Source organism: Rhea pennata, chromosome 1 (assembly GCF_028389875.1).
Source record: "Rhea pennata isolate bPtePen1 chromosome 1, bPtePen1.pri, whole genome shotgun sequence".
Lineage (NCBI taxonomy): Eukaryota > Metazoa > Chordata > Aves > Rheiformes > Rheidae > Rhea > Rhea pennata.
In genome coordinates, this window is record NC_084663.1 from 73,163,889 (window position 1) to 73,184,292 (window position 20,404).

General features: G+C 36.6%; 1 protein-coding gene across 19 annotated transcripts in view; it reads left to right on the top strand.

Annotated features, from left to right (window-relative positions):
* SOX5 (SRY-box transcription factor 5) overlaps positions 1 to 20,404 on the top strand; it is a 650,623-nt gene that overhangs the window by 537,911 nt on the left and 92,308 nt on the right. For 14 of the 19 annotated variants that reach the window (XM_062591596.1, XM_062591577.1, XM_062591562.1 and 11 more), the window contains one exon: positions 10,616 to 10,739. In XM_062591596.1, coding sequence (XP_062447580.1) covers positions 10,616 to 10,739 — 124 coding nt within the window. The remainder of the gene's footprint in view (positions 1 to 10,615; positions 10,740 to 20,404) is intronic. The other 5 variants (XM_062591508.1, XM_062591527.1, XM_062591615.1 and 2 more) reach the window with 1 other exon arrangement.

Genomic DNA, 20,404 nt, shown 5'->3' on the forward strand with positions numbered 1-20,404 from the left:
GCCTGAAATTCAATGCAGTAACAAGCTGCAAGATTTGGGTTAGCTACCTGACTGTACACAGAAATCGGATGATCAGATGTCTAAACTCTGTCATCATCTGTTATCTACAGTTAATTGTGCTTTGCATGCATTGCTGTCACAGAATTGTAGGCAAAAATGAGAGACTGTCTTCAGTCCTATTTAAAAAAAAAAAAAAATTCCCAAACAAACTTCCTAGAAACATCCTTGTGTGAGGAGATTATGATATCAAGAGGGAAAAAAACAGCACAAGAACATGAATGGAAGCTACATACATATTTAAATAGTATTTCCTCTGCAACTTGAATCTGTTTACTTTTAAAATCGAACTGTTAATGGTGAAACTAAACTCTATTAAGGAACAATTCCACTGGCAAAGGGGACAGTTAGAAACAAGTATGAACAGCTGAAAGATTGAAAAGAGGTCTTTATTGTGCATTTCCCTGGGCGGTAATTAGAGGCTATCCAGCACTAGAAATGTGTTTTCCACAGAGGCTCCCACTAACATTTGGTCTTAGTTTTCCTCACCATTTGTCCATCATATTTAAGTGCAGGGTTTTTTTAGATCATGTAGAAAGCGATAAAACTCAATATAAAATAATAATAATAGTAATAAAATATTATCTTCAGGAAAGAATTACAGTTAGTTTTATTGTAGCAACTAGCACTCCAAAACTGATGTCACTGCGAATCAGCCATACATTAAAACATGTATCTGATTTTAAAATATTTTTTAAAAATCAAAAAAGGAGGGGCATTCAGAGGGTTTAATCAGTGGATTTAAGTCTAAGATTTTCTGAGCAGACCCAGTTCTGCCAAAATCTACACTGGTTAGGTCCTAAAAAATGGTTCTTTCCCTGTAATGTATTAGACTGCATATTGTTTTATTAATTACATCCCTCAAGCCTTCCATTTAAAGAAATCAAGAGGAAGTACAGACTTCTAGCGTAGAAATAATGTGTTTTCTCTGTCCGTTGTATATATATGTGTGTGTGTGTATGCGTGCATGTATAGATATGTGTGTGTATAGATAGATATATATCTATATCTATATATAGATATATAATTTTTTCTCTTTCTAGATGGTATGATTTTAAGTAAATGACTTTGATAAGACTTTCATGTTTGTTTATACCATTGCACTATTCAGCAACTGAATGGGTTTTGAATTTCTGCCCACTACATGATATTAAATAACCCCTATTTCTTGCCCACCGCCTACACATTAGAATTGTTGTGTTTGCTTTAATTAATGATAATCCGCTTGTCAAAGAGATACTGAGTGCAAAACACATCTTGATAACTTAGGATTTTGACTCAAAGAATACCTTTCTCTCCTTCTGTAGTGATTTTACCTTAAATTATATTAAGGAAATTAGCACAAAAAACCCTAACCAAAACAATAAATCTAAATATTGTAAGTCAGAGTTTTAACGTGCTCCTTGTCTTCTGTGTCAACCAATCTGAGTAAGTAAGATTTCTACAGTAAGGGCTATGAAAATAGAATTTTTTCATATTATTTGATCAGATTTAGATATTTTACTATAATTATGTGTAGGATCATTACAAGCAATGTGCCATACATGGCTCATAGTGAGTGACAGTGGAAGAGTTGAGATAGAGGACCAGATTGTGGCAACACTGCAGTGCAAGAGCGTTAGGAGGGAGGCATCAGTCCAGGAATAGAGGAAAATTTTAGAGAGCTATCACTTCCCTTTACTCCCTAAGCCTACCATAATGGGGAAGAAGGAACACTGGGATGAGGAATGAGCTAGCTGCTCAGATCTTTTCCTTTCCTTTTAAGCACCACAACCTACCCACTTACTTCATATTTCTTCCTCATTTACTTCATAGTCCCTCATTTCATTAAGCAGTGTTCAAACCATGGGCTGATTACTGCTCTTGATCTGGGAGTGCCTCAGCATTGTTAATAAAATCAGATACCCCTTAATGAAGGAAGTTCACTAGTAAGTGGTTTAGGCTGTAGATATTGATCTATTCATGAATTCGAAATTCAACACTGGACTATACCTTTGTGTCAAAAATGCTGTCATAGCACTTGTCTTTGTCTATACATGGTTTTAAATCTGGTGGCTTCCTTATTAGCACTGGTCTCCTTGTTTTGGAAGTTAAAAAAAAAATCCTTTTTTGGAACAATAGACAGCAAAAATATTACTGCAACTTATACATCAAAATGATTATTTACTGGGATTTTAGTATGCAGATATGGAAAAATCAATAAGAGATAAAGGGAAAGGAGGAGTAACTGGTCATAACACAGATGTCTCTGAATAACTTTGTATGATGAAAAATACTGGTTAGTCCTGCTTAATATTACTCTTGCAGTCCATTATTTGATCATTTGAGAGGAATACATTAAGCAAAATTTAAATTTTGTAGTATAAATATTAAATATAATTTTGCCCCTGATTCCACAAGAGCATACACCCACACTTAGCCATACGTAAATGAAGGGGGCTCATTGTAATCAGTAATTGTAATCACAGAGCAGGCACAAACTATCCTGTATGCTCCTCCCTGCTTACTCTGCATCAGAAATTAGTATTGGACCTTCTTCCCGGGGCTCTTTTGACAACAGTCCATGATACTGTTGAGCAAATGATTTTGACCTGGTCAAACACAAGCCCAGGCTATTCCAAAGAAGTTTCTTTGGAAAGAAAAAGAGCTGGGTTACCATATGCTTGGAACAAACAGCTACTTCAGTCTCTTTTAACAGAATGTAGCATATCGAAAAGAAGAACTATACGCGTATCTTCTGGAATGCTAGTATGAACAGGGGAAAGGCAGATATACTTATTTTTGTCTCTGATTTTTTATAGCCTGTTCACAAAAAATATGAAGTTCATTATAATTTGAATAATTGAAACAATATGTAATAGAGCAGCTAACTGTAGAACAGAGTCTACATTTGCAACTCAAGAAAATTATCCTACATGCTGTCTTTTAAAACACATCAGGAAATCTCACACCTGTTTTCTTCTCATTCTGACAAATGTTTCATTGAATAGCTTACTGCTAGAGCAATCAGCACTGGTCCAGAGCTCATTGGGCAAAGCATTAAAGAAGCATCTGGGTACTGTATGCTCCATCATATGCTGTGAGGTAGAATTGGTTATTAATGTAAGATCATAGATTTCCCACTTGGAAGGAGGTGACTTTGCACGTTAATTCTTGCCACACAGTTACAGTTACATTTGGGAGCAAGTTGCTATAAGCCAGCAAATGTGCAAAAAGGGGGCAAAATACCATATAAGTCAGCAGTTGTGACAGTCCTGAGCTTGTGGCATCTTTATAGTCCTAGCTTATCCTTCTGGGAAGGGTACTGCAATGTAAACAAGGTGACTAGGTGCTTGGAAGCTAGGGCATAAGAAATGTAGTATTTGTATGAATTTTAAAAAAGGTGAAGTAAGTCAGTTTGGCCTAAACACTTGTGATCATACCTCAAAGGCCTATTTTATGTCCCCCACTAACTTTTTCCACTTCATGCAACAAATTACTCAATCAGCCAAACAATGGATCTTTTTCCTCTACAAAGAAGAAAAAGCAAATTGAGTCTTGCTCCTGAGCTGTGACCGCCTTTGGTTAGAAAGGGCTCTTCTGAAAGTGCACTTCAGTCTTCCACTGTAGCTGTTACATGAATTATAGTAGCTTGCCCCTAAAGTCCTTTTTCTTTTAACCTGAGCACCCTACCCATGGGGGAGATGCGTAATCTGGAGTAGCCATTTCTGCCTGAAGTCATAGGCTTTAGACTTGAAAGAGCTGTATATTGGAATGAATTCCAGTTTAGGCTCTTTTTATTTCAGTGGCCTCCCTACTCTAATTTTTCAATTAAGCCAGTGCCTTTAAATGTCTCTGTGGCAGAGTTGCCCTGTAGATAACTTCCATGCTAAGTGGCATGAGCAGGAATACTCTCTGTTATCATCATCCGAAATGGGAGAAAATCATCTTACTGCTTTTTCTTCCACTGTTTGCTTTCTGTATACAAATCAAATATAAAAGAAGTGCACCACAGTTCTTTATTTTAGTTACATAAATGAATAAATAATATTGCTTTTCCCATCGGAAGTACTCAAGAGATGTTCATTAATGAGAACAGTCCTTTTGGTTTCTGTCCTTCAAAGTGCTACTGAAGGTGTTTGTTTCTCACCATGTTTGTTTTATCCCGGCTCATCCTGTTCTGTAGTATGAAGTGGAGGATGGGAACCTCTGGAAGCAAGTTATTGACATATAAACAGCTACTGTTTTACTATTTGGCAAAATGCACTTTAGTTAAAAGGGCTAAGCACACGTCTGTTCAATAGTATTTAAAGTCCTTATGATGAGATGCTGGGACTGACACCTGGATTCTCTTGCAGGACTGAGCAAAGACAGAAAATTTCTACCTGGAGCATGCTTGCTTTTTTAAAAATGAAAAGCTTTTATGTAATTCTTTGAGATTCTTTTCATTTTTCATGGAAACATGTTTCTTGTGCTTTTTGTGAGCCAGGGCACATATATGTCTGTTATTACCTGTTAAGGATTGTCTCCACATTCTAGCAAGCTAATACATTTTTCCTCACTATCACTCTAAAAAAGCTCTCCTGTGCTAGTGGAATTGAAATAGAAGGGTTATTTTTTTTCCTCTCTCTCTCTAAATGGCCTTATTTATTCTTCTTCAAAGGTTGCCAGTATGAAAGCATATTTTTCTAAGATCAGTAGCACTGCATGCAAACAATTGTGAACAGTGAGGTGCTACTATTGAATGAACTGGAGTATTTAGAAAGGATGAATTTTAATAAATACTGGTATACACTGTGTAAGTTTCTGGTGCAGTAAAGGCTAGTATCTAGGGCCAGGTCATCCACTACAGAATTTTTTGGGGTTAGCGCATAGGAAGAAAAAGCCTTCACAAAATCCTTTCTCGGGGATCCACTGTACCACTATTTCTAGCAGAGGTATGAGCTGCCCCTCAGTAGTACGGGCAAAGTATTAGGATCTTCAGAGCCTAGGGAGCATGGGGCAGAATCTGCGTCACTCTGCCTCCCCAGTAGCTTGCCCAGCAGCTCCCTTCTCCTGTGTCTCTTGTCCTTTTGTGTTTGCTTCTTAGGTATCCACTGTGCACCCCATAAAGAAGCCACCCCAGACCTTCCAGGAGAATGATCATTGCATTACACAGATATGCAAATGTCCATGACATATAGATCTAGGACACATGCTGTAGATTTAAGGAACTGACACAGAGAAAAGAATGAGGAGAACATTTTCTTTTCTTATTTTAAACGTCACTGGAACAGAAAATAGCAGATTGTAGTTATATGAGGACATATATTTTTATTTCTCTTAAGATAGATGTGGGGGGTGTGACAGAGGGAGAAAGAGATGGCCAACACATATGCTAATTAAAGAATGCAGTCCTTCAGCGTAGTGTGCAGCACCATGAGCCAAGTGTTTCTGGAAGAGGGGGGGCTAATGCAATTAAACGTTGTTTTTGAAGGACATATTTATGTCATTGCATGATAAATGTGCATTGCTTTCTTTTATGTACGCTAGAAGAGATACTTAACTTCTAAACAAGTAGTGGGCAAGATGATATTCATACAACAGTTTGAAGTTAAAAGAACCATTTAAGCACATCCACTGTTCTAAAAATGTAAAATCCGAACTTCTTTGAGGCAGCTGAGAATAACTCAAATGAAAATAAAAATTAGCCACACTTCTACATAAAGGAACCATGTAAAAGTCCATTTAAATGAAGATTTTCATACAGCTCCTGAAGGGCATCTTCTATATAGCTCGAGACTGAAAGGGTAAACTACTGCTAAGAGTTTTGTCAGTTTGTAAGAAAGAGTCTTGCTTTTATCTGCCATTCTTATGCACACTGAGTAATACATTGCTGTGTGACTTGTCTCACTGAAATGGAAAGAATTGCTTCTAAAGAACTAGAGGTAGGTGGAAGATCAGTATTCACCCCACAGTGTAAAGTGTTACATATGGATGCAAAGAAATGTATTAAAATATTTACTTTAGAGAGAAGAAAACTTACGCAAAAAGTGTATGCCAATAAACATGTAATGAGCAACTATGAAAATGACATTGCTGTAAGTATATAAGGATAAAATACATAAAACTATCATCAGCTGTCTATGTTAGAGGGCTAAATTTGTTGAAAGTATGGGTTTATACTACTTGAAAAATATTATGAGCCTACTGGATTAAGCAAGAGTCATGTAAGGGCAAAAATTGAAAACTTATTAACCACTTAATTAACCACTGTGTCTGTATACATGTGCATAAAGGGCCAAAATAAGGTTGTACATGCCATCCTGATCCTGATATTTCCTAAGCCTTGAATACTTAACTCTGCAACCTTAAATGTTTCCATAAACTATGTCATATTTGTAACTATTTATAAAGTGACCCAAAGTGCAAATAACATTTTGCAGAAAATAGAGCAGAACTGTAATTCTTAAGTGTTTGCAATCTAAAATTATATAAGTTATCACAGGAGCTAGTAACAAACAGTAGGGGTAACTGGTAAAAACATACTGCTTACTGCTTAGGTAGCAGTGGTAACTATACTACCTTCCTAAATGTAGATTGGAAACCAAAATTTAGGCAGGAGTACTACAGTTATAATGAAGCTAGGAATGCTGAGAATGTAGCTGCTACATTAAATGCACTTTTTTGTGTGATTTTATTTGTTATGACCATGTAGTAAAGGATATGTACAGATTTGTGAAGATACTGGCGTGGGCTTCAACAGCTTGAATCAGTTTCAAGTTTTATAACAAATTTCTTTTGACAAGGATAAGTCATTTAAAGCTGTATTTTCAAATGCCCTGAACCAAATAAATGTAAAGAGGGGCATGTCCCAAAATTGAAAGTCTTTGTTGGACATATGTGGTTGCCTCAACTTCCCCCTTGGACAGTAGATACAATATTTAGTACCTTTCCATGTGCTGATATTATCTAATTCATTGATACATTCTTTAGATCTAGTCCCCTTCTTTGTGTATTTTCAGTGGCAAGTTTGAAGGGTTCCTGATTTTGATTTGGGCTCCAGGTGAACTGTGTTGCAGTGTCTCCTGCTGCTGAAATGCAATGCTGCTGCAGAAGATGACTTAGTGTCCTCATTATGAATTAGAGAACCATTACTTTCTTGGCTTCTTTGAACTCTTGTTTAATCCATTTCCTTAGGGGGACTTTTTCTAATAAACTAAAGATCAAGTGGTATGTTTTTACTTCCTTCATTGCAGCACAGACTTCCTTTTTCCCTCAAAATATTTGTCAAAAATGTGTGAAGGAAGGTATTATTTCCCTGACTAGTGAATCGATAATGTGTAATATTATGGCTCTCATTTCATTGTATTCATTTCTTTGTTATTTTATATATGTCATATCCCTTTTTCATGTGCATGACGTGTCTCTACAGTTTGTCAGGTAGTACAATAGTACTTCTGGTTAATCTGATATGAAGTGATGGCATTCAAATTAAAAGACAGATCAGGGAACTGTGCGATCCATTGCCATTGTAATAAAAATGCGTATAGTGACAATAACAGGCCTTTGGAAGATTGAATTGATATCATCCACGCTAATGCCATAAAGTTACAAGAAATTACACAAAATTATAGCCCATTAAATTCAATGGGATTTTTGTTGGGATTTTTGTCAGGATTTAAAATATAGTCTCTACCTTTAAGAACTTACAACTGACAGTATGTGATAGTGTGGAGAGACTGACAAGTGAAGATTCATGGCAGCTTATATATATTTTTATGTTGTTACCTGTGTATTTGGATTTTTTTTACTTATGACCAGTAGCAGAACAAATTGAAAGGCCTGAAAGTAGTTCTGATTTAGAGTCTGTTACATTCAAATTATAAATGTGGTACCAAGAAGTTATCCTCAAGAAAACTTTGGAAGGAATGTAAACTATGTAATAAAAACCATTTGAGTGAGATGCAAATGACATAATACTAGCATTAAAAAGGAAGAAAAAAGGAGGAAAATACCCTCTGTGTAAAATTCAGAAAAGAAGGGGCCTGAATTCCATACCACTTGAAACAGTTGTATCCTAGCAATTCTAGGTAATAATAATAAACATAACAAAACTTAAAATGTAGTAGTTAAATGAGCTATAAAAATGAAGAGTCCATAATTTATATTGAATTGTGTCAGGTAATCTGATTAAAATAAAATAATATTTGCACTTATTTGTATTTGGGAGACAATGAAGTGTAGCTGTTTGAGTGGTGCTACATATACTCCAAGCTGGAATGAAAATCACATTGTTTTGACTACGTTATTTCTGTATCCATGCAAACCATCCTCATCACTCTATAGTTCTTACCTCCTTAACACAACAGGGGTTGTGTCATTTGAAATCAGTGGGTCTAAAGGCCCCTTGGAGAAGAAAAGAGGAGCAGTGATTTGAAAAAAGAAAATGCTTTAAGAAGAAAGGGCATTTTCCTGATAAATGTTTTCCTAAATGGGAATTTTTCAGTGCAGTGTTTTGCTCGTGTATTTGGCAGTCACTTGGAATCAAGTGCAGACTTGTGCTACATTGTGGGCTTGGCAATGACAATTTGTGTGTGTGTGGTGCTTTAGTTATATTAGCCCTGGAGGCAGAGTTAACACTTGCAGTGGGACAAGAGTATTTGCAGTCATCAGAGAACTTTGCAGTCAGCTTCAATAACATCACTCCATTTTTTTCACTTTTTTTTAACATTTTTTTTGGCAGCAAAGCTCTTAGTAGAACCATCTGTCTTTCTATTAGTGTTTTTGAATCCTGTTTTGAAGCTTCTTTGCTTGGCAAAGTCACTTTCATCCTTGGAAACCATTTAAAAAAAAGTTCTGTGGCTTTTTGCCGAAGAAGAGTACTATGCAAAAATTCCACACGGCTGTTCATTTTTGTTCTAAAAGAATATAGTTACTTTATCTTTGTCTTAAAAAAAACCCCACAAAACAACAAAAACAATGAGCAAAAGGCAAACATCGGACAATTTCTGGGTGACTGAGTGGGGACAGCAAAGAAATCACATTTTATGTGGTTTCTTTTTCTCCTGCAATCCACTTAACTCACATATGTCTTCTAATTAACAGGATCAGAATACAAAGGAGAATACTCAATTAACAAAAAATGGATCAAGTTAGTTCAGTGAGTGGAACAACATCTACTCTAGCTTCAGTCTGAGTCTTAATCTCCCACTACAAGAATTTCCATCATCAGCACTCTTGAACTCCATCCTTGCAAATTGTTTCAGACTCTAAAGGTGCAGTCAGCACACACATAGGTGTTGACAGGTCTTGGCATAAATTAGGAGTTACCTTCCCAAATTTCATATCACTCTTCTGCCCCTTAAGTGTTAGGTGAACTGAGAAATCTCCTGGATCTTCAGGATTAGGTTAAAACAAAATTAAGTTAAAATGCTGTACTCTGAACTATGGCAGCCTAGGAGCTGACATGTTCTCCTTTGCCAGCTCTACTATAGAGCAATAACGAGGGGAATAACATCGTCTCATGCCTCTGGCTAAAAGAGCTAGTCTAGCAACACCCAGATTCCCCATGTTTCTTAAGGCTACAGACCACAAACCAAATTTTAATCTGTGATAATGTATCTAAATCTCCAGTGCCTTGGCTTTACAGAGCCTTTACAAATCTTGATGACCTCTCTTAAAAAAATGAGTCATTCTCCCTTCACTGACTGATCTCCTAAGAAACAGTTTTATTTGTTAGTGCAATTTTTTTTTAAGTTAAGACCAGCCATTTAACAGTTTAAGCTAGCAAACTATTCATTTCTGTTCTGTATGAAATACAAAGATGATGTCCATTTGTAGAAATCAATAACTCTGACAAAACTTGGTAAAAGCAATAGTATTAACTGTAGTGCCATGGCCAACTTCCAGTTTAGATGACTAATATCTGCATGTCTTAAGTCCCCTGCAGTATTCATTTACAATATAATATTTTCCATTTCCTGACTTAAACTGTTGTGTACAGTTGCTGTGCAAAGTTGAACAGCTAGCACTTAGATATAGCTGTATTTTAGTTGTGAACAAGTATCTCGGCTTTATTTTTTACCATCTCAGAAACTTCATCTTTTCACATGTATGGATATGTGCATGTGTATGGGCAGCAAGATAGTACGGGCTGTGCATATGCTGTACATTAAATATGCACATATTCTTACTTCTTTGTGGATGGATCTTTGGGAATGTGTTTGGGCTTAGTCAGGGTGAAAGTTACCACTTGAGACTGAAATCTAGCAATATTGTTACGCAATACAGTAAAATAGGAAAACAACCACAGAAAAAGCCAAAGAGAACTGAGGCATTATGGACTGGGGGGCTGGGGGAGGGGACACTAATTAATTGGTATGCGTTAGTGGAATCTTTTGATTTATTTTGGATTAATGTAATTCATATGAAGTGCTGTGATAATTAAGATGAGGCTGAATAGTTGATGCTACTGGAACACCCCATTATGGAGGAGCATATTCAGACCTGACCTCTCAGATTAGAAGCAAGAGAAAGCGTGTAAGCAGACATTTTCCCCAGAAAAAATTCCACGTTTGATTTTCCCTCTCCTGTTCAGCAGGTCCAGGGTCAGCTGCCTCCATTAATGATTCCCGTATTCCCTCCAGACCAACGAACCCTAGCAGCAGCTGCTCAGCAAGGATTCCTTCTTCCTCCTGGTTTCAGCTACAAAGCGGGATGCAGTAAGTCCTGTAGACATTTTTAGCTGGAAGTGGGTATAGGGCAGAATTTCATGCCAGTCTGTATAAAAATATCACCTCGTTTAGCCCGATGGACAAGATCACTAACTTGCACAGATGACATTAAAATACAGAATTAGTCAGGATCGTATGAGAAGGGGTTCTCAGAGTGACAAAAAGTACATGTATCGATGCAACAGCAAAACTTACCGGATGACAAGTAGGTTTCTGCACCTTCTTTCTGATAGGTCTTTCTGACAGGTGAACATGCTCATGACCACACATACTTATCTGAAGAGAAGCTATTTGAAACTTTCCAATGAATTTCAACACTGTTAATAGAAAATATGTTTTTTCCTGAAGCACCCTGCTTACTCTTTGTGAACTCAGGGTCTATAGTAGTCCCTTTCTTCACACAGAACTCACATTAATCTCAATGGGGGTTCTGCACAGAGATCAAAGATAGCTTATGCCTTTCAGTTTGATGGACTAACATAGACCATGAGTATATTTATGAGAGCCTAAGACTAAAAAATAAAGCATCTGCTTTTTTCATCTTTGAAAGATTTCTATTGTTCTCTACATTCTCCAGATTTTGGGGGGATTTTATTTAAGTCTTCTATAGGATCTCATGTTCCTGTCAAGAAGATGCCAATAAATACAAGTTAAAAATTAATCAAGGAACTATACTTCAGTGAATAGATTCAGCATCAGCATGAATTTCGTAGACTTGGTTTTCATGCGTTTTTGCTTATCTAGTTCCTCTGACATCGGTTTCCTACTGAGTTATCTAGGACTTGCTTGTTCTACTGTTCTGTCTCTAGTATGTCTGTTTAGCTTTATTATGTCCATGTCAATGTATCCATCTGTATCATTGACTAACTCATGAATTCATCCATTATTTTGAGTTATTCAGTGCTTGCTTCTACAGCAGTTTTATAAAATTAGAATGTAAAAAGATTCCTTTTGTTAAACTGGCTTAGCCCACAAGTTGAGATTTCTTTCGGTTTCTGTAACATGGTAGATACAGTACTAGACTGAGAACTTGAGTTCCTTTGGCCACTGATGCCTTTTCCTAATACTTTACAGACGGGGATCACTACTGAAAATTACTGTTCAAAATACTTCACCTCCCACTGCAGCTGCAGTGCCAAAGCATAGCTCATTCAGTTCTTCCAGTGATTTCACACTCATTCTTTCTCAGATGGGAGAAGTAGTGATTCATATTACAGAATGCTTAACTGAAAGCCACATTGAATATGAACGCTACCAAAACTGTAGGCCTGGAAAAGGTCAGGAAAGCACCCTATTAGACATATCTGGCAGATTAAATTAGTTCCATGTTAATGCAGTCTGATTTAAATAGAAAGAGTTGAGGTTGGTTTTTCCTTCTTTTTACTGCAAGTACATTAAATCTAAGGCGGTCCTATAGTACCTCACATCCATGAAGTACACATGACATCACATATTTTAGTAACCTTGAAAATGAAAAAGAAAAAAAGAACAAAGTTGCTGCTGCTGCTGCTCCTGGCAGTAAGACTTGGAATTAACAGCATGCCAGGGTCTATGACTGAGCTGAAGCCAGTGGAAAAAGACAGCTCTGTGTTTGGTGATTCCCTGGCATGTTTGATTGAGTTTGACTTAGAAGCTGAGGGGAAGTGATAAGTAGTCCAAAGGACTTTTTCTCTTCACTCACAGTTTCGTGTAAACAAAAGCATATATGGGTTTAGGTACACCTAGAAAGCTTGTAGCAGTGAAAAAAGTAGCTGCCTTAAAACTATGACAAACTCACATCAAGTAATGTTTTGACAGGTCATTAAAACACATTTCTCCCACTTTTATGCCTGCCCTCCTGTTTATCAGGCCTCTTAGCAAAGACATGGTAGATGATAAAAGAAAAAGATTTGGATAAAATTTTATAAAGCACCTGAATGTTTTCGGAGACTAAATCTCCATTTAAAAAGTGACAAGAACACTAAGACCTATGTCTGAAGGATATTTAGTGAACGTTTGTACTCTAAACTTCAGGACAGTCCCCTACACTAGCTTGAACAGAGCTAAAATGGGTACAAATGTAGCACTGCATCAGAGACCTCATAGCAGATTAATTTACTCAGCCTCTCAGCATGTTAAGTGGCTAATTCTCAGCGAGTTCACTTTTTGGAAGCAGGCCTGCCAATGAACTTCTGAAGATCCCACCACTACATTGTTAACTGATTACAACTGTATGTTTTAAATTTGGTTTATGTGCCTTGTGAAAGTGAAACCCCACTTTCTACACCTTTCAGATCTGTTTGGAAAATCTACCCTTTTTTCTGGACTGATAGATTTTCAGAATTACTTGGTATGGCTGATCCATAGACTTTCCTAGTGATAATTCTGTTATTTACTAGCATTAGGAACCTGCACATAGAAACAACAAAAATCTCCATGAGACAATTCAATTCTTGTCACAAATAATTATGAAGCACACAATGGAATTTTTCATATGCTATTTCTCAATAAAGAGAGGATTTGAAAATCTGGAGGGAGAAAGAAAGGAAAGTTGTCGTGGTAAATAACCTACATTTTCATAACTAGTTAATGACGTTGAGAACCTTGATTATGGACAGCCAGCTGGAGACACCTTCAGAGGGCCCCTGTTTTGTGCCCTACCTCTTTGAAAAATCAGATCTCCAAAAACATTTCTCAAATTAAGAAGCATGCTGTCCAATGCACTCCAAATGTATCATCACTTGTGCTACTGGTAAGACCTTATGGCTGTATTACCTGCCTTCTTCTGCCTTCAGGCCAAGTAGCTGAAGAGATAACTGCCCCCAGTTGCTTCTCAGTGTGCCTCTAACTTCTGACATATTGGCCAAGCTTCTTGGTTGAGCCTTCCATCCCTTGTTTCTGTCCAAAATGGGATAGCAAAGACCTTCTGTTTAAACTGTTTAAGCTAAGTTGGCTCATTCTAATGGAAACATGTTGGGGAGTGATTAAACAAGCAGCTTGGTCACAGTGGTAACCTTTGGCAGGGGGCTGTGAGTGGAGATGGTGGCCTCCTCAGCCAGCACAGCTGCAGCTGGAAGAGAATGTGTGATCAAGCCTCTTGGTCAGTGAAAGAGAGAAAGGATGAATACCTAGTTACGCTGCTATTTTTGTTTCATTCAGCTTCACCAGTGAAACTAAACTAAATTATTTAATGCTTTCTGGTTCAACTGTCCATCCCAGAGCAACAGAGGTCAGATGTCTGTCTCTCAGCAATATCAGAGTGTGTATGTGGTAGGATTCCTCAGCTAGTACTTTCCAATGGAATAGTAATTCCTCCAGAGAAAGACTGTGGAAGGGAGGAGTACTATTTTCTCTACACATACTTCTTCTTTTGAAGATTTAACTGTAGATAACATAAGAGTAGTCATCACAAGTCTTAGCAGTTGCCCGTGTAGATGCTTCTCTTAGCAGATAGCTGAAGAAGAATAGAAGAACAGGGAAAAAGTATATCGATTTTTTGTCCCTATATACTTTGCCAGATTCCAGTGGTCAGGGGCTCAGAAACTTTCTGACCAGTGGTGGCATCTTGGTGTAAGAGATACACTTACACCTTGTTAAAAAAGAGAAGTTTGATAGGAACTTCAATTCCTATCTGATTAGAAATATTCTAGAAAGCTAAAACGGTAATGAAAATACAACAATATCAATCTCTATTATGTGCACAGCAGATTATTCAGTTACACTTTGCAAAATAGTCTGTGAAATTGCATAAATACAGAAAATACAGGGGTAAATATTTTCCTCATGGTTACATGGCAGATCATGGTCTCTGACTTCCAGTTCAGTGTAGTGGATTTCCTCTTCTTTCTTTTTCTCCATAGCAGATCATGTTTGGGAGTGGCTTGGGTTTTCATTTTGTTTTGTTTTGTTTTTTTCAAACAGATGGTTTGCATTACATAAGGGACAATTTACACAAGTTGACACTTCCCCTTTTTTTTCCCTACGGCATATTGTGTAGTGGTAAAGTTGGCAGAGAGAAAGGGAGGAACTTCTATTAGGATTATATTTCTGTTTGAAAAAAGACTCCTGATCTATGATTCCAGTTGATTTTTGACCTCCATACCTAGATAAAATTGTATGGTTATGTAAAATATTTAATATTATTATTTACAATGAAAGCGTTTTTCCCATATTAGAAAACTAAGTTGGCAGTATGTGATGTGACTATATTGCCTATGATTAGCAAGAAAAAATACTTGTTATCTGTTTGCGAGATATCTGGTTATCTACTCACATGTGCTATTTGAAATTTAAATATTCTAATTTTGGTGCAAGCCATTTCTTTATAAAGAAATGATGTTTCAAGGCAGGATGATAACTAAGTTAGTGACCTATAGCATGTGCAGTTGTTAAGAATTAACCCCAGTATCCTCAGTATATTAACCACTTGGCTTTACCAACAGATGATCTCCCTCCTTTTTAAGTGATGTTGAAACCAAACAGCGACAGATTATCATATTTCCCAAACTGTAGCAGAAATTCTGTTACTCTTAGGCTATGCAGAGTGGCTCAGGTCATTTAACCCTTCTAATTTTTGTGAGCCAGTGTTCCTTAACCCTGTCACTTGCTACTACCGGTATTACTAGCTCAGCACCACTTGTGCTACTTGTTGTGGAAGCTTTATCCTGGGTAATATACATGACTCCCAGCATTTTAGCAGTAGCAAGTGAAATGTTGGCTCTGCTGAGGTTTGAGGAACTGTTGCTGTTGACTTCATTGAAGCCAGATTTCACACCAGATGATACAGATCTGCTGAAGCCACTCTTAAAAATAATTAGAATTTATTTAGAGCTAACTAATATTTGCAAAGTGCTTTCAAAGCATGAAAAAGTGTTAGTGATGGAAGAAGAGTAGTTTTGTGTTGTGCCCTCTAAAAGCTGCAGAGTTCCACCTCAGAGAGGCTACTCTTCTGTTGTAGGTAGTGTGATCTTTTTATGGATGCACCTATATTTAGATTTGATGTGGGACATTAAGGTAAGATTGTCCCCTATATAAGAGCTAATAAAGAAAATGAAATAAAAATTTGTGAAAACAGAGGGACCTGCTTCTGGAGAGCTATTTACAGAAAACACGGAAGAGGATAAGCTCGGATTAAGAGTAAATTCAACAAATATGAGCAGAATGCTCCAAGATAGAATGCTTCCCCATGCTTCTTCTGAGGCTATACATTTCCAATCCTATTTACAATTATCTTTCCCCTAAAAAGCACAGAATAACCCAAACTTTGTAACGAAGATAGATCCTCCCCATTAATGATGCTAACTAACAGTTATTCAGGAAAACTGCATGCCATTGCTTCTTTAGACATGTAGTGATCCCTTTACAAAGGATATAAAATGTTGACTAGTCACTTGTGGCAGAGTGATATTTTATATTGGTGTCAACATTTTCAGTATGATTGAAGCTGTTGAATTCCAGATAGCTTCTTGTCTGGAGGATGAAGATCAACACATTTTGTTCTCTAAACTGAGATGCGTAAGAAATTAAATTATATGGGAATTTTTAGGATTTCATTTCTTTTTTCAGGAAACAATAGTTACTAATACTGTATTTCAAAATGTTCTGGAAGGGGATTTGTTCCAAATATATTTTCTAAATTATTCAAAAATTATCAGGAAAGCTTCTACTTCTTGGTAGCCTTTTATTTGCTGATACCTATGTTATTTTTATGGAATTATGCCAAATTTTAGAAACAAGAACTGTTTTTCTTTGCCCATTCTCCTCCTCTCCCCTGTGGATAATTTGTTGTAACAAATCATATTGTGTTCCCAGTCAGATGTCATCAACATGGGGTTTTTTTGAAAGCACTTTAATCACTATTTCAACCATATCCAATTAAGGGGAAAAATGTGAATATACAATAGGTACATTGTATGTTTCTTGCGTATCAGCTCATTGCTGCTGGAAATGTTCTAAATAAAATCAGGCATAGAAAGTTATTGATGAAATATCTAATTACCTTTTAAAATCAACAAAAATGTGTAAAGTGAACAAACCAATCCTAATAAAATTAAAATTTTCTGAATTTACTGTTCATCTGTTTTCTGAACAATATTTCCTATGTCCAGTAAAAATAACACTCTCATTTAATTTGTTCCTCATACAGTACAATAAAATTAATGTTTAGGAGTTAAATACCATAAACTTCCTCAGGGAAATTTGCTGATGTATCTCTGTTTTTTAGTTAGTCACATGTTTCATTGTTTAATGAAGTATCATGTGGACTGTTCCATAATCTTTCCTGTATGCAGTGTCCATGTGTCTGGCTTCTAAAGAGACTGAGTGCTAATTTCTGATTTAACTGTGTCAGCTGTATCAGCTGACACACAGGTCGTTGACAATCACCAAATCACAAGAAAAAATATTGACATTGGTATGCTTTTATCAGAATGACAAAAATAGGAACTATTTGTTATGAGGACCACATACTGTAGCTTCTTTATAAAGATGCTAGTCATCTTTCAGAGCTACTGTTTATGCCTTGGAAAAGAATGAGCATATGACTAAACTCTCATGTTCCCCCCTCCAGGATAAGAAAAGAATAATAGCATTGTGGGTGGAAATAGCAAGAGTGAGTGAGTTTTGGTAACAACTTTGCCTTTTAGCATACATGAGAATGTGTAGCTTATATAATGCTGCAAATGCAACAAAAAGCATTGAGATCATAAAAAATAACAACACAACTAAAGACTACTTTCAGCTGAAAGAATCCAAAAATCTCGTCCCAAAATCTATGCATTGTCTCTCACAATAATGCTAATAAACACAAAATAGATAGAAAAAATAATGGTCCTGTGAGAACAGGCTGATATTTTCAGTTCTGTTTCTAGGCAATAATAGATGTCTGATATTGCGGTCCTATTATTGACAGTTGGGCAACCAAACAGAAGTCCTAATTTTAAAATTCATAAGCATGTACAAACCTCAGTGAAAATATATTGATTTTCCTTGGTTCTCAGTGCTTTTGAAAAAGAGCCATTTATTCAACAGGTATCAAAAAAGATTTGGGCACCCTGGTGAATAGGATTTTTCTGGTTGGAAGGGACCTTGGAAGGTGTAGAGTCCATATTCTTGCTCAAAGCAGGATTGTCTATGAGATAAGACCAGATTACTCTGAACTTTACCAGTCAGGTGTTGGAAACCTTCAAGGATAGAGACTGCACAACCTCTATTGACATCCTATTCCAGTGTCTGACTGTTGTCGGGTGAGGGGGAAGGTTTTTCCTTTGTTCAGTCTAATCCTCTTTTATTTCAATTTATATCCATTATCTCTTGTCCTCTCATCCTGTACAACTAAGAGTAGCTGCATCCATCTTCTTTATGAACTCCCCACTCCAAAGTCATCTCTTTTGCAGGCTGTTTTGTCTAAATCCAAGATAAACAAATCCCTTATAGGTAGAAGTCACTCACTGCTATCTGGAACCATCCTCAAAGACAGTCAGGAAAACGGTTTGGATTCCTTTTTGGAAGCCACTAATGAGATCTTCTTCATTCTCTTTTCCCTAGTCTTTCTAAACCCCCAGTGGCTAAGGCCAGACGTTAGGTAACAGGGCCCATATCTTCCCAGTCTCCTGTTATTCATGTTACCTGTCCACCATGGCATCAGAGAAATGAAAGTAAAATGGTGATGAGGATGAGAATGAATGAATGCTGAGAAGAGATGCTGTGGCTTACTTGTCAAGTACCCATCAGCTATGATTATTCATTTTCATTATAAATATACTTAAGTAATAAATTGAGTGTAAAATTATTATAGCTTTTTCTAGAGCTTGTCAAAAATAGGGGAAGATAATGTAGAACTCCTTTTCATTCAACAGAGTCTACTAAGAGGAAATATTTATTCCTAAATGTTTCATGAAATTTTGATTAGCGTTCTGGTTTGGGAAATTATTATTTAAGAATCTGTTTTTGTTTCATACTAACACTTTCTTAACTCTGTTTCCTTTTTCTCTTCTCCTTCCATGTTGTCCAACTTTTTAAAGTTTTTTCACCGAAAGAGAAGTAGGAGGGAAAGTATAAGTTAAAAAATATTGGGAAATGAAGCCTCTACTTCTCCTTCTCTGGTTTTATTTTTTTAAAGAAGAAAATTTAAGGAAAAAGAGAGTTCTATTGTTTCATATAATCAGGTTCAACCTAAAAATCTTGTCAAAACATTGTAATTTAACATTAGCGTGTTACTTGATTTATGTAGCAGGTAAGACAATTGTGCCTGCTCTGAAGAGCTTGCAGCCTGTCAGGAGAGAAGACAAGGCACCAGGGGGATTACACCATGAAGGAGAATAAATGAGATGAGTGACAGAAAAAGGAATACAAAAAATGCTTTACGAGTTTAGGTGAATGGTGCAACACACATAATGTTAGCTCCTACGCTTTCTTTTCTCTTTTAAATAAGTCTGTTAATTTTTGTAACTTGCTTAACTCCTATGATAAAATTTTGCAAAATCCATAAGTGGTTTAAGAGCTGCTGTCTTACTCTCACAAGTCTACAAATCATTTAGCATCCACAAGCCTGTTACCTAGTCAGTTGAAAATTAAGAGTCTAAACACTAGGTTATTTTGTATTTTGGTGCCTGGGACAGGGTGTCAAATGTTTTCAGTGGAGGATCACAGAGAGAGTTCATATAAAGCATAGCTTAAATATGATTTTACTTAATGAAAAATTCTCATGTAGGCAAGATCTTAGGTTATTTTGGGCAAGGATGAAGATGTGAACTGAAATTGAAAGAAGTGGCATGGCATAAATTATCAGGAAAGCGATTCTGAGTGTGTTTATAGAAGACAGACCAAAGGAGGAGTAGAGAAACGAAGAACTGGTCCAGAATTGAGGGTTCTGCATTGTCCTTTTTTCCTCCCTAAGCTGTGCTGAGCTTCTGGCATTCTCCTTTGCTCATGATGTGTGCCAACACTTCCGATATAGCTCATCCAGGCTCACATACACGCTTTTCTTCTTTACACGCTGTATTACCAGTACATGTGTATTTCCATGTTCTTTTCATGTAGTCAGTCTCGAACAATTATGTTCTTCAAAGTGATGTCACATGGCAGCTGGGAAATAGCTATGTATTAGAAAAGAATTTTTCAGCTAATGAAATACTTTTTGCTGTGTTGTTAAAATAAAAATTCCAGCCTCTGATCTGCTTCACATTCTACCATATAGCTTACTAAAGTCAGAAAAAACTTTCTCTCGTGTAAGGAAAGTCCAATAATAATAGCAGATAGTTTGGAATGTTAAAAAAAGTGCACAAAATGTTTCTTTTGTTGTTTGAAAGACTCAGGGAGATAGTCTGACCTGCTTGCACTACATTGGTAGATCGATACTGATTTTTTTGAATTGAAGTATAATACAGATTTTTGAGAATTCATTGATGTTTTCAGTGGAATAAGCTTGTGAATGGTTTGGGAAATAGCTCTTTCTGATAACTGTATATCTTGCCTCACAGTACTGACATGTTCCCAGAGTTTCGGAAAAAACTTAGCAACTATTTAGAGCTAGAAACAAGATATCTACTAAATATTAATGAAATAGTTAAGAAATGCATTTCAGAGACTTCAGAGTTAACTAAAACTGCGTAGGCAAAAGCTTAAGTCCGATATGGGAGTAAATTTAAGGACTGTGGAAAGAGATAACATGTTCT